Below are 14,712 nucleotides of genomic sequence, written 5' to 3' on the forward strand. Positions count from 1 at the left end.
GAAACAGCTTTCAGCATAACAGAGCTAAGCCATGGTTTTAACTTCTGCCTCCCTCCTCCTCAGTCATGTTGTTGTCTGGATCAACTCATATCATTGCAACCAGTCTTGGGGAATGAGGTGGGAGGCGATAACAGGTGGCTGGAGTGGGAGGAGGAAATCGGCAAAGGTTGCCTCGCCCCTCCCTTTGCCAGCAGAATCCCTCCATTGGATCAAAAGTCTTCCATGGATGAAAATCTGCCTCCAGCTTACCACGTTGCTGTTTAGCTACTGCTGACATGTAGTTGGTATATTGTATACTTTCAGTTTCCCATGTATTGAATGCCGCTTCGAACATAGTCAATGTGGCATACAAAGGAACCGACTGACCCTTGGCGTAGACAGATCCCCGAATGTCAAAAATGGCTATTTCATTAATACCAACAAACAGAAATGCTAAAGTGTTTACCTCCTTGCAGTCTTAAGCATAAAAATGAAACCCATTTTTCCTCTGCCTTTTCCTAGTGTATCAGTTGCAACAAGAAGCTCCCCACCCTAGAAGGATTACCTGCACATCTGAGGTGGGTTTACTGTGAAAGCTAAATGTAATTGAAGCCTTTTTACCTTGCCACTGTATTCTGCTCTGGTCAGACCTCACCTGGAGTACTGTGTCCAGTTCTGGGCACCACAGTTCAAGAAGGACACCGACAAACTGGAACGTGTCCAGAGGAGGGCAACCAAAATGGTCAAAGGCCTGGAAACGATGCCTTATGAGGAACGGCTAAGGGAGCTGGGCATGTTTAGCCTGGATAAGAGGAGGTTAAAGGGTGATATGATAGCCATGTTCAAATATATAAAAGGATGTCACATAGAGGAGGGAGAAAGGTTGTTTTCTGCTGCTCCAGAGAAGAGGACACGGAGCAATGGATCCAAACTACAAGAAAGAAGATTCCACCTAAACATTAGGAAGAACTTCCTGACAGTAAGAGCTGTTTGACAGTGGAATTTGCTGCCAAGGAGTGTGGTGGAGTCTCCTTCTTTGGAGGTCTTTAAGCAGAGGCTTGACAACCATATGTCAGGAGTGCTCTGATGGTGTTTCCTGCTTGGCAGGGGGTTGGACTCGATGGCCCTTGTGGTCTCTTCCAACACTATGATTCTATAAAATACTGAATATTGTTGCTTAGTTTAGTTCTGGCAAACCTCCACGACCAGGCACACCCCACCACTGCCTTCCCTGGACCTCCTTGAATATATTTTCCCTGTGGCCACTGTTTTAATTTCCCACAATGTTCCTAGCCCTTATTATTATTATTATTATTATTATTATTATTATTATTTATAAGGCAATTACCCTTAGTCCCTCTTTCCCAGCCTCACCACTACATGATGGAAGCTTTAGCTGGTTTGCTTTGAGCCAGACTTTGAGGCAGTTTTCTGCCTGAACATGGCTAGGAAATCATGCTGTTAATATTCCAATTACTATATAAAAGCACAGGGCCCTTATTGCAGCCGTCTTAGAGAATCACTAGGTGTGATTCTCCATACATCATTAGCAACCATGCCTCTGTTTTCTGAAAGATTTAATACCAAGAAAAGAGCAGGAAGTCATTTTTCAACTGGGACCACAGCATGCAGGGAGGGGGAGGTTAAATCGTTCTTCCTCTGCCATGACACCCATGAGAATCACCTCCGCTCTGCTGGTACTTTTCCTGTTTTGTTTAGTCCTCATTTGCACTTAGGGTGAGGGCAGTCCTATGTTGTTGTTGTTGTTTAGTCGTTTAGTCGTGTCTGACTCTTTGTGACCTGTCAGGGAACTGTCATCGGAAAGAGAGTTGGTGCAGAGGCTCCAGCAGACTCGGAGAGATTCTGCAGCGGAGGAGGGAACCAGCAGGGGGAGAGCAGAAGCTCCGGCAAAAAGGGAGGCGGAGGAGGGAGGGCTCTGGGATACTTCTAGTGAGAATAGTGCAGAGGTAACAAGACCCCCGTTGGCAACTCCCACCCTTCGCCGGAAGCTGTCACGTAGAGAGTCACGAAGGCGCATGTCCGTGAAACAACTTTTATGTTGGCGTAAATTTCGTAGACGCCCACTGTCAGATTCTACCAGCGACTAACGGAGTCATGCCTTGGGAGGCTCCGTTAGTGCCTCGGTTTGGCTGAACTGCCAAACACCAGAGGGATCAAGCTTTTACGCACAAGCAGCTCATTATCCCATCACAGCAATCTGACAGTCTTTGTAAGCTGCTTGTGCAAGCAGAGGGCATCATGAGCGAACCAGCCGGAACCGCAGGAGCTGGAGCGGGCGCAGGTCCAAGCCTGGAGGAAAGGTACAGAGCGATGGAGGTCCAGCTCGCGCTGCAAACGGCGAGGCTTGAGGAGAGGAGGGCTCAAGATGCGGATAAGGGGAAAACCGCCCCACTTGCCAGAAAGGTGCCTGGATTGGTGCAGAGATTTGGGGGGGATCCCAGGAACTATCAAGCCTTTAGAACGGAGATGCAATATGCTCTCAATCTACTGTTTGATGACTTCACCGATGAGAACTCTAGAGTGGCGTACGTAATTAGCCATCTAGAGGGAGGGGCGAGGGACTGGGTTCGACCCCTGATGGCAGCCAATAATGATATCTTAAAGGACACGAGGAAGTTTTTTCGCGCCATGGACTTGATGTTTTCCAGCGAGATTGAGCAGGGGGTGGTGCGGAGGCAGTTGATGGGGTGCAAACAGGGGAGCCGATCTGTACGTGAGTACTGGACTGAGTTCACTATGCTTATTCATAGACTGGGGTGGGATCTAGCAAGTGAACCTATTCAAATGTTATTTGAAGAAGGGCTCTCTCCGACCGTGAAAGATGAACTTTCCCGGGCGCCCAGGGCGGAGTCTATGGACCAGCTGACTAAATCTGCACTGTCCATAGGAGCGCGCCTAGAAGCAAGAGCTTTGGAAAAGCGGGAAGGAAAGGGGGAACGTTGGAAGGACTTCCGCATTCCAGAGATTCCGGAGCAGTCTTTCCCGCCCGCAGAGCCGATGGAACTGGGAACAGCGCGCGCGCGCGCAGTTTCAAACACCAGTGAAGGGCGGAAGAAGGAGGGAAAGAGTGCCAAGAGATGTTATCTCTGCCAACAGCCAGGGCACTTTGCCAGAGTTTGTCCGCAAAGGAAGGAATGGCAGGGCATGGCGGGAACTGTTGGGGGAAAGGAGGAAGGAGAAATAGAGGAGCAAGTAAAAGCCAACGCCTGGTTGCCAACATCAGGGCACAGCAGCCAGGCCAGGGAGTAGTGAATGTGCCCACGCCGGAACCTCCAAGACCAGCGCTTGTGATAGAGGTGTTGCTGGAACTGCCAAACGGACACCCACTAAAGATAAAAGCGCTATTGGATTCAGGCAGCTCCTGTAATTTCATGAGTAAGGAGTTTGCTGCTGAACACCAGATACAAACTCTCCCATTAAGTAAGCCTTTGCAAGTAACCACGATTGATGGGAGGGAACTGTTGGGGGGAGAAGTGAGCCAACAGACTGTACCAATGATTATGAGGGTGGCAAGACACACAGAACTGATAGCGTTTAATGTAGCCACCTTGGGAGGAGCTCCCATCATTCTGGGAATGAGCTGGCTGGCACTACACGATCCGCTAGTAGGCTGGCATCAGAGGGTTGTTTCCTTTGGTTCAGCACATTGCCTAGAACACTGCAAGGAGGGAGAGGGTCAGGCAGGGGCCAGAGCCACTCTAGCAGGGATGGAAGTGACTGACAAGGGGAAGGTGCCACCACAATACGCTGATTTGGTTGACGTCTTCAGTGAAAAGGAAGCAGATAAACTGCCCCCGCACAGACCCTTTGACTGTCAAATCACCTTACTCCCAGGAGCACAATTGCCAGTGGGCAAGCTGTATGCCATGTCAGACCGTGAGATGCAGGAGTTAAGGGAGTTCATTGACAAGAACCTCAAGCGAGGTTTCATCAGAGAGTCACGAGCAGTGGGGGGCAGCCCAGTGTTCTTTGTGGACAAAAAAAACACGGGCAAACCCAGGCTTGTGTGTGATTTCAGGGCCCTAAATGCTGTGTCAGAACCAGTGACTTTCCCTATGCCCAGAATTGATGACATTCTGACACGGGTGAGAAAAGGGAAGATTTTTACCAAGCTGGACCTTAGGGGGGCATATAACTTGATACGTGTGAGGAAGGGGGATGAGTGGAAAACCACTATGTTCACCCCCTTGGGGGCGTTTGAGTACTTAGTTATGCCTTTTGGATTACAAGGGGGCTCCGCCTGCTTTCAATCATTTATGAATCATGTCCTGGGGCCATTGCTCTACAAGAACTGCGTGGCGTTCTTAGATGACGTCCTGGTGTACTCAGAGAATGAGGAGCAGCATGTGCGAGATGTTAGAGAAGTACTGAGCAAACTGCGAGAAAATCGGCTGTGGGTGAAACTGGAGAAATGCCAGTTTCATAGCAGGGAGGTGGAATTCCTGGGGTACCGGTTGTCTGACAAGGGGTTGGCTATGGATCCCGGCAAGGTTCAAGCGGTACTGGAATGGAAAACACCAAAGACCAAGAAGGACGTGCAAAGGTTCCTGGGCTTCGGAAACTTCTATAGGAAGTTCATCAAGAACTTTGCCCATTTAACAGCGCCCATCACGGATTGTCTTAGCAGCAAGAAAAAATTTGCTTGGACGGAAGAAGCGCAAGGGGCATTCGAACGCTTAAAGGCAGCGTTTGCGTCGGAGGAGCAACTTTTGCACGTGGATCTACGGCAACCAATGCGAGTGGAGACGGACGCGTCAGACCGAGCGGTAGGGGCCGTGCTTCTCCAGCCGGGGAAAGATGCGTCTGAATGGAGACCGTGTGCATTCTTCTCGCGGAAGTTGAACAAATCCGAGAGGAACTACACAGTATACGACCGAGAACTGCTCGCCATTCATGAAGCATTCCGGAGATGGCGGCACTTGCTGATTGGGGCGCAGCACAAGGTTCAAGTCCGGACTGACCACAAAAATCTGGAGTACTGGAGAACAGCCCGAGTGCTGAACCAGAGACAAGTGAGATGGGCCCAGGAGTTCTCCAAATTCAATTTTGAGATTCGTTACGTGCCAGGGTCCGAGAACGTAAGGGCGGACGCTCTTTCCAGAAAGCCTGAGTACTTAGAGGGGGAGGGGGCGCCGGAAGCAAGGCACGTAATCCCTGAAGACCGCTGGGTGTGTGGGGCGGCTTTGGTGGGGCAGAAAGAACTGTTAGAGGGTACGGAGAACGACGAATACGCCCAAGAGAAACTCAGAGAACTCCGGAGGACAGCGGAGAACACAGGGGGGTTTGAAGAAAAGAGTGGGGCGTTGTATTACAAAGGGGCACTGTACATACCCGATGGGGAACTGAGGGGCAGAGTACTCAAGCAGTTGCATGATAGCCCCACAGCGGGGCATTTTGGACAGCACAAAACCATGTGGTTGGTTACCAGGGAATTTTGGTGGCCCAAGGTGAGGGAGGATGTACGGGAATATGTCAGGGGTTGCGACAGGTGCCAGCGAGCGAAAGGGGAGAGGGTGGCGCCAGCGGGGCTCTTACAACCCTTACCCACACCAGAAAGGCCATGGGAGGCAGTCTCCATAGATTTTATGACGGACCTGCCAAAATCCAAGGGCAAAACGGCGGTCATGGTAGTGGTAGATCTATTAACTAAGATGTGTCATTTTATAGCCTGTTCTCATGCGGTCACAGCGGAGGAAACCGCCAAGTTGTTCGTAGAGCATATTTTCCGGTTGCATGGCGCCCCCTTGAGGGTGGTCAGCGACAGAGGGAAACAGTTTACTTCCAGGTTCTGGAGGAAACTTATGAGCTTACTGCACGTGGAAATCAATTTCTCCACTGCCCGGCACCCGGAAACAAATGGGCAAGCGGAAAGGGCAAACGGGATTTTACAACAATACCTGAGGTGTTATGTAAAGGACCGAGAAAATGATTGGGTAGATAAGTTACCTCTGGCAGAATTTGCCTACAACAACGCTGAGAACGTGTCCACAGGGCTGAGTCCCTTTCTGGCAAATTATGGGTGTCATCCCAGGGCATTTCCAGGGGAAGGAGGGGAGAGGTGGAGTGTGCCGGCGGCGGAACATTTTGTTGAAGAGATGGAAGCCATCCACCGTCAGCTACAACTTAACTTAGAGAGAGCCAAGGAAGAATATAAAAAGCAAGCAGACAAAAATAGGAGGGAAGGTGAAACTATAAGGGTGGGAGACCGGGTGTGGCTATCCACCCAGGGACTACCTTTCAAGGGGGGTTGTAAGAAACTGAAACCCAAAAGATTGGGACCCTTTGAGGTCATACAGCAGGTGAACCCAGTAGCATTCAAACTCAGACTGCCCAGTCACATGAAATTGCACCCAGTATTTCACAGGTCATTACTGTCGCCATACCGAGAGGGACGTGAATGGGGGGGGGGAGCGTGAGAGAGAGGTCTCCCGAACGCCCGTGATAGAAGAGAGAGAACGTGACATGAACGTGGCAGGAATCATTGATTCCAGGTGGAAGGGGGATCAGGTGGAATATCTGGTAGAATGGGAGGGGGAAGTAGAGTCGGAAAACACTTGGGTACCCGCTGAGGTAGTCAATGACGAGGTTTTAATAGAAACATTTTATCGGCGTTTCCCAAAAAAAACGCAACCCGTGGCACGATTTAGAAGGGAACACTTTGGGACCACTGATGAGGAAGGAGAGTTTGGAGGGTTCCCAGAGTCAGGGGTGGGTGAGGAAGCCGACTCCGACGAAGAAGAGGAAGACGGGGAGAGAGACGGTACGCCATGGTTAGAAGTGTTTGAATCCTCGGACGACGAGGAGAGTTCCTTTAGGGGCTTTCCGCCCTCACCGCCAGTGGGAGAGGACGCGGGGGGTGAAGGGGGCCCTGAGAGGGAGGTGGATGTCAGGGAACTGTCATCGGAAAGAGAGTTGGTGCAGAGGCTCCAGCAGACTCGGAGAGATTCTGCAGCGGAGGAGGGAACCAGCAGGGGGAGAGCAGAAGCTCCGGCAAAAAGGGAGGCGGAGGAGGGAGGGCTCTGGGATACTTCTAGTGAGAATAGTGCAGAGGTAACAAGACCCCCGTTGGCAACTCCCACCCTTCGCTGGAAGCTGTCACGTAGAGAGTCACGAAGGCGCATGTCCGTGAAACAACTTTTATGTTGGCGTAAATTTCGTAGACGCCCACTGTCAGATTCTACCAGCGACTAACGGAGTCATGCCTTGGGAGGCTCCGTTAGTGCCTCGGTTTGGCTGAACTGCCAAACACCAGAGGGATCAAGCTTTTACGCACAAGCAGCTCATTATCCCATCACAGTGACCCTATGGACCAGAGCCCGCCAGGAACTTCTGTCTTCCACTGCCTCCCGCAGTTTGGTCAAACTCATGCTGGTAGCTTCGAGAACACTATCCAACCATCTCGTCCTCTGTCGTCCCCTTCTCCTTGTGCCCTCCATCTTTCCCAACATCAGGGTCTTTTCCAGGGAGTCTTCTCTTCTCATGAGGTGGCCAAAGTATTGAAGCCTCAGCTTCACGATCTGTCCTTCCAGTGAGCACTTAGGGCTGATTTCCTTCAGAATGGAGAGGTTTGATCTTCTTGCAGTCCATGGGACTCTCAAGAGTCTCCTCCAGCACCATAATTTAAAACATCAATTCTTCGGCAATCAGCCTTCTTTATGGTCCAGCTCTCACTTCCATACATCACTACTGGGAAAACCATAGCTTCAACTATATGGACCTTTGTCGGCAAGGTGATGTCTCTGCTTTTTTAAAGATCCTAGGGCTTTTTTTCCAGCTGGAGCTCAGTTCTGGCACCGCTCAGGTGGGCACCATTGCCATTCTAAGGCGACAAGGGATAAATTCATGGTGAGCTCCAGCATCTCCTTTTCTATGAAAATAGCACTTTGCAGTTAAACTAAAAATGGCCATTGTTGTGATTTTCATCATCATGCCTGAGCATCCTTGACCTGTCCATCTTGTTACATCAGGCACTTACTGCTGATTTGCTGGATTTTTTTGCTTGATAGCCATTAATTAATTGTTTGTAAGGGGTGAAAGGAGACAGAGGAAGAGGGAGAACGAGTGCAGGACTCACTGGATAAAAACCAGCAAGCAAACCAACCAGTTGTCAACCATTTGTCAATCAGACCTTCCTTCCCAGACATTGGGGCACTATCCTATGACCAAAATGTGTCCTGCAAAAGTGAGCCATGCACATAACAGGGTTTCATGCTTGGATCATCCTCAAGGACTAGTTCTCATTGTACGTCAGGGTGTGCAGTGGATGATGAACACGTTGCTTTCAGCCCTGTCAGCCCTAATTTCTTGTTTGCTGAGTCCAGATCACTCCCCTGGTTGCCTTCAGTAGACATGATCAGTGCTGCCTAATGTCTTTGGCAGAGGGAGAATATGTTGGTCCGGTTTTCTCTCTCATCTTACTGGACAAAGCTGAACTTGCCCACCTATTCAAGATTACAAACCTGGTAGCTCCAATCACCACGTCAGGAGCTTTTTTATGTTTATAGGCAAACAGTTTTATCTGTTCCTCAGCCAGCTCTGCTGGATCACAGCACAACATCAATTTCAATTTTTAATATGCTACGGCGTGAAATTTGACTTGTTATAATGCAGCCACAAAACACCATTCATGCTAAATAGGCGCTGAAAATGATTAAAGTTTTAAATTTTATTGCAACACTTTCATCATGTACCCAAGGGGAGAGGAAATTAATCTTCGAAATGTGTTTGTCATTTTGACATAGCCTTAAATACAGGGGAGCACAGTACTGTCATGGCCTTAATAGCTTATACCGCTTAGATCACAAACAGGATTAATTTACTGAATTAAATAGGAGTTTCTTTGTGCTGTTCTCTTTCATATGCCAGTTGCAATTCTTCCAAATGTGCTGTAAAGCTCTAGGATGGGAAAAAAATAAGGCTCCAATGGGCGTGAAGTGGTCCACGTTTTCAAAGAAAACTACACTTTCTGCCAATATTGATTTGGCAGGCATTTTAATTATTTATCTAGCTAATGCTGATTCCTGTTCATGAAGATAAGTAGTGATCAGGATAAATTAAGGTTTTGCTCTCTAGCCTATTAATGAGTGCCCTGGTAAGAATTTTCTCTTGCACAGCTGCAAACATGTACAACACAGTTCCCTTTCTCTTGTCTGACATTGGGATTTTAGTAGCGCTCTTAACAGACATTTCACTTCATTGGAACAGCCCAGTTGGTTTCATGAGAGTCAAACATCATCTGTATGGCCACAGCTTTCCTATCCTTGCCGAAGCTGTATGCACCTCGAAATACCTCCCAGAAAAACATATCATAAAATCAGCGATAGCACCAGTCAATGGCAATAGCCCTAATCAGTTCATCAGCAATAACATAAAGGGGACTGAACCCTGGTCTTTCCTTCTTCTCCAAATGAGGCCCAGTCGCTTAGCATTATGGCTGATGTTCTGATGGGCATTACACAGACATAGCTCCTGAGAAGACGCACAGACAACCTACTGCATATTGCTGCATAACATTGCAAATCCGTTCCACATATATGTGCCACCTACTTTCCTAACCTTTTAAAAGCATTTCATTAACTTTTATTTCAGTAGCAACAGTAGTAAGGGGCATAGCAATCTCGCGTCCAATTAAAAAGCAATTTTGCTTTTGCATGGTTCTTTTTTGGTTGCTGTACACTGTTTTGCGAGAGGGCAGCATAGAAATGCTTTCATAGATAAAATAATAATAAAGCTAAAGAAATGGCCGTCAAAACAACCATATTCCAGAATGGGCCCCCAATATCCTTTTTCGTTAGACTACTTTTTGGAATGTGATGCCGATAACAATGACTAGTGTAACCGTTCAACTGAGATCATTCTGAAAGAAATCGTAACTTTTCTTTCCAACTAGGAATTTAGAGGGATTTGTTGGGACCCCCCCCCAAAGGGACACGGGTGGTGCTGTGCGTTAAACCACAGAGCCTAGGACTTGCCGATCAGAAGGTCGGCGGTTTGAATCCCCGCGACAGGGTGAGCTTCCATTGCTCGGTCCCTGCTCCTGCCAAACTAGTTCGAAAGCATGTCAAAGTGCAATTAGATAAATAGGTACCGCTCCAGCGGGAAGGTAAATAGGGTTTCTGTTCGCTGCTCTGGTTCTACAGAAGTGGCTTAGTCATGCTGGCCACATGACCCGGAAGCTGAACGCCGGCTTCCTCGGCCAATAAAGCGAGATGAGCGCCGCAACCCCAGAGTCGGTCATGACTGGACCTAATGGTCAGGGATCCCTTTACCTTTACCCCAAAACCATACTGATACTGGCGGTGGGGATTGATGAAGGAGCATTTCTGACATGATGAGAAGACCAAAAGTAGAGATGTGAGAAGGACAACTTAACGTGTGGCAAGGAGCGTTGTCTGTTCAGGGCTGCCTCTTGGCTAGGGTTAAGCCATTTGTAAGCCTTTACAAATATCACTTCTGTTTACTTGACCTTATTATCAGAATGTGTTCAGATATTTCCCCAGGTCATTCGGAAAAGAAAGTGTTGTGCTTAGGGGAGTCAAGACTGTGAGCCTTCTTTTGAGCGACACCGACATCAATATAGAGAGGCTTTAAATCAAATATATCTTAATACTCTCAAGTATCAATCCAATTACATTTCTTTTATAGTGCTATGTTTACACTGAAGCAGAGGGGTTATTTTATAGGAAACAGATGATGATATGAGTTTTTACTGACCATATCTCCAACTGATTTAATATTCCCCAATTGTAATATGAACATCTTTCAAGGCTTTTTATTTATTTTTTTAAAGGAAAAAGCCTGAATCTTTATTACTGTTGTTCCCTTGCTGCATGTTTGTTCATGTGGCTTACTCACACATGTAAGATGTCCTTTGCTGTCACAGCTTGGCATCTTGCCATGGAGTTAAAATAATCTTAAATGAAAAGATATCAAGCGAACCAGATGATTGAATTAATTAATACCCCCCCCCCACACACACTTCTTGTTGTATAGTAAAGCTTCATGCTAATATAACCCTAATTACCAGCAAGCCTGAGTGAACAGTATCCACAAACAACCTTGTCCTAAGCAGCCCTTTATACTGCTGCTGGGTGATTTTCCTGGTAAATAAGTTCCTGGAGATATTTTCGGCGTCCTAAGGGGTTTTCCTTTCCTCTCCACACATTTCCCCCCCTCCTTCATCTCCTCTATTTGTTCCCTATTTGTTTGGAATTATCAGCTTGTAGGTAGGTTTTTGCACATTGGCCTGCAGGAACTAGAGGAAAAACCTAGTTTGTTTGTTTATATACTGCTTAATTGTGTTAAGGAGACACAGGTGGCGCTGTGGTCTAAACCACAGAGCCTAGGGCTTGCCGATCAGAAGGTCAGCGGTTCGAATCCCTGTGACGGGGTGAGCTCCCGTTGCGCGGTCCCTGCTCCTGCCAACCTAGCAGTTCAAAAGCATGTCAAAGTGCAAGTCGATAAATAGGTACCGCTCAGGTGGGAAGGTAAACGGCGTTTCTGTGCGCTGCTCTGGTTTTGCCAGAAGCAGCTTAGTCATGCTGGCCACATGACCCGGGAAAACTGTCTGTGGACAAACGCCGGCTCCCTCGGCCAGTAAAGCAAGATGAGCGCCACAACCCCAGAGTCGTTCGTGACTGGACGTAACTGTCAGGGGCCCTTTACCTTTTTAAAATTGTGATCAAACCTCAAACCTGTTTGCAAAAAGGATAAAGCAATAAAATTAGCAGTAAAAACAGTTAAGAACATGTATTTTTTTTAAAGAAAAAAAATAAGACCAACAATAAGCTAAAAAAAAAACCCCAGCAGCTTCTACATGTCTGGATAAACAGAAATGTTTTAACAGATACTGAAAAGAGTTGTGGATTTCCAAAATTTGAGAGCGTCCACACTGCAAGATAGATTTCTTACAAGATCAGAATGAGTATTATGTGCCAAACTACCCCTGTGCTAGACCAATTTGGTTCTCATTTTCGAATCACAAATGAGAGGCTTATCACGGAGCAAGATTTTCGGCCAGAGGCATGGAACTCAGCTGCTGTTGAGTTACATTTTGGGTTGGGGGGAACCATGTACACACATCTCACACAAGCTGCATCCCCACACACAGATGTGCCCCCTCCCCCATGTCCCCTTCCCTCATTCTTACTTATTTGGGACCCAGGCACATACATTGCCTCTAGAATTATAGGCACCGTGTTTGTGAATACTGGATCTATGGGCTACCAATAAAACGAGGCTGCATTTTAAGATGGCTGCCGAATGCTTGAAGCTGGGTTTTGAGCCCTAAGGCAAGTTTCTGCTCTATAACCAACCCTTAGCGTTTGTTTTTATCCTCTCTTCCCTTTTATTTCTTAACTCCTTTTAGTGCTTTCTTTTGTTGTTTTAATTTATTGTTTTATCTCATTGTTTTATTGTTCTAACTCCCCTAAACTGTGAGGCTGCATGAAGCTGGGCTGGGCTGAGCACTTTGCTAGGCAGCGCCAAACGCAAGGTCGAACCAAAGTTTACAAGATAGGTAAAGGTAAAGGCACCCCTGCCCGTACGGGCCAGTCGTGTCCGACTCTAGGGTTGCGTGCTCATCTCGCTCTAGAGGCCGTGAGCCGGCGCTGTGCGAAGACACTTCCGGGTCACGTGGCCAGCGTGACGAAGCTGCTCTGGCAAGCCAGCACCAACACAGCACACGGAAACGCCGTTTACCTTCCCGCTAGTAAGCGGTCCCTATTTATCTACTTGCACCCGGAGGTGCTTTCGAACTGCTAGGTGGGCAGGAGCTGGGACCGAATGACGGGAGCTCACCCTGCCACGGGGATTCGAACCGCCGACCATACGATCGGCAAGTCCTAGGCGCTGAGGTTTTACCCACAGCGCCACCCGCGTCCCTAAGTTTACAAGATACTAGTTATAAATTAAGGAAGAGAAACATCTTGATTATCAGAACTGTTGAGGAGCGAGCCCAGGTGGCAGCTGCAGAGAGTACCAGTTGCTAAGGAGCAACAGCGAGAGATAAAACCATTGTCGCCATGTGGGCTTCCTGGAGACATCTGGTTGAAACAGGATGTTAGGCTATGTGATCCAGCAGATGTCCTTAGCTATTTAATATGGGTGACATTGGAAGGAAAGGACTCCTTTGCTTTGCGGAAGGGACTGAGATCAATTCCTTGGAAGAGTTATTGGCGGGATGCTGTTCTTGCCGATTCTTCCTTCAGCATCCTAGTTGGCCACACTCTTCTGATTTTTGGGAGGTAGAAGGGGTTGCATTGAGAAGGAGGAATAAGTGAAAATCGCCCACTGTTCTCCAGCCATGTCTTGTGAGCGGAGTTCTACTCATGGGAACTTTGGTCCCAACCCATTTGCTTTTGTATTCTGCATTGGTCTATTGGGTGGAGGCCTCCTGGGCTGTGTGGCTTCCATATAGCCATACAGTGGTACCTCGGGTTTCATACGCTTCAGGTTACATACGCTTCAGGTTACAGACTCCGCTAATCCAGAAATAATACCTCGGGTTAAGAACTTTGCTTCGGGATGAGAACAGAAATCACATGGCAGCAGCGGGAGGCCTCATTAGCTAAAGTGGTGCTTCAGGTTAAGAACAGTTTCAGGTTAAGAGCGGACCTCCAGAACGAATTAAGTGGGTAACCAGAGGTACAACTGTATTCAGCTGTGCTCTCCAGACTATTGCATATAATTCAGGTGTGGCTTGCTGGTAGAAAAGGTGAAATTTTGCATATGCAGCTGATTTCCACATGAAATAAGTTGTGAAGTGGCCCTTTTAATAAGCTAAGAGATTTTCATGACTAAAAGTTGTAGTATCCGACTTCAAATGTATGTTCCAGGTCAGGGTTTCCCAAACTTTGGTCTCTAGCTGTGGTTGGACTACAACTCCCATCATCCCTACTAGCAGGGCCAGTGGTCAGGGATGATGGGAATTGTAGTTCAAAAAAACAACAACTGGACACCCAGTCTTAGGAAACCCTGTTCTAGGTAAGCAAAAAAGATCTAGAAATGATAAACAGTATTTGTGTCTTTTGTCTATTAGCTGTTGTTCAGATAATTACAGGATAAACCGTGCATTAAGGGAGAACATGAACTCTTTACGTTTTCTGTATTGTTCTGGTAAAATGATGTTACTTTTTTTCTTTTTCAATAGGTAGAGAACAGACCGAAGTACTATGGACGAGAGTAAGTAATGCAGTGTGCTCTGAATTTTCTGCCTTAAGCTAAGGGCGGTCTAATAGAGCAAAAATACCAAAACTTTGCCCAATGGCTACTCTGCATGTTCTCAATGGGTTCATAAAACATCTCAATTTGTCTTGGAGGATACAGAGATGAGATTATTTTGCAATTCACTGGTGGTTTCAACAGCATAGGCAGTTTTACTCGACCATGAATAGGTCACATAAGGAAATGTCGACACACACATCTTCAGTAGTCAGGTCAGATTTCTCTGCAAATCTGACGACAGTCTAGCAGTTTTGTACTTCAAAGTGCTTTACTTCATATTCCTGCTTCCATTTGGCAGAATTGTTGGCAATAAAATAAAATGTGTGAGTTATTTTTCTTTTTTCCTTTTATTTAAGGAGGGTGGGGAGCAAAATCACACTAGAGCCCTCGTCTGTCTTTCTTCTTCTTCTTCTTTTTAGAGTGGCTATGGAAATTTATAGCCAATTTTCATCTTTCCCCATACAATGAAATTGGGAAGTAGATTACAAG

The 14,712-nt window shown here is 47.3% G+C and overlaps 1 protein-coding gene across 2 annotated transcripts in view; it reads left to right on the forward strand.

Annotated features, from left to right (window-relative positions):
* Positions 1–14,712, forward strand: part of CHN1 (chimerin 1) — a 106,106-nt gene that overhangs the window by 26,654 nt on the left and 64,740 nt on the right. The window contains exons 3-4 of one of the 2 annotated variants that reach the window (XM_081888494.1): positions 502–557; positions 14,150–14,181. In XM_081888494.1, the coding sequence (XP_081744620.1) occupies positions 502–557; positions 14,150–14,181 (88 nt within the window). The remainder of the gene's footprint in view (positions 1–501; positions 558–14,149; positions 14,182–14,712) is intronic. The other variant, XM_081888493.1, reaches the window with a different exon arrangement.

The sequence above is a fragment of the Podarcis melisellensis genome (assembly GCF_964234715.1).
Source record: "Podarcis melisellensis genome assembly, chromosome: 1".
Taxonomy (NCBI): domain Eukaryota; kingdom Metazoa; phylum Chordata; class Lepidosauria; order Squamata; family Lacertidae; genus Podarcis; species Podarcis melisellensis.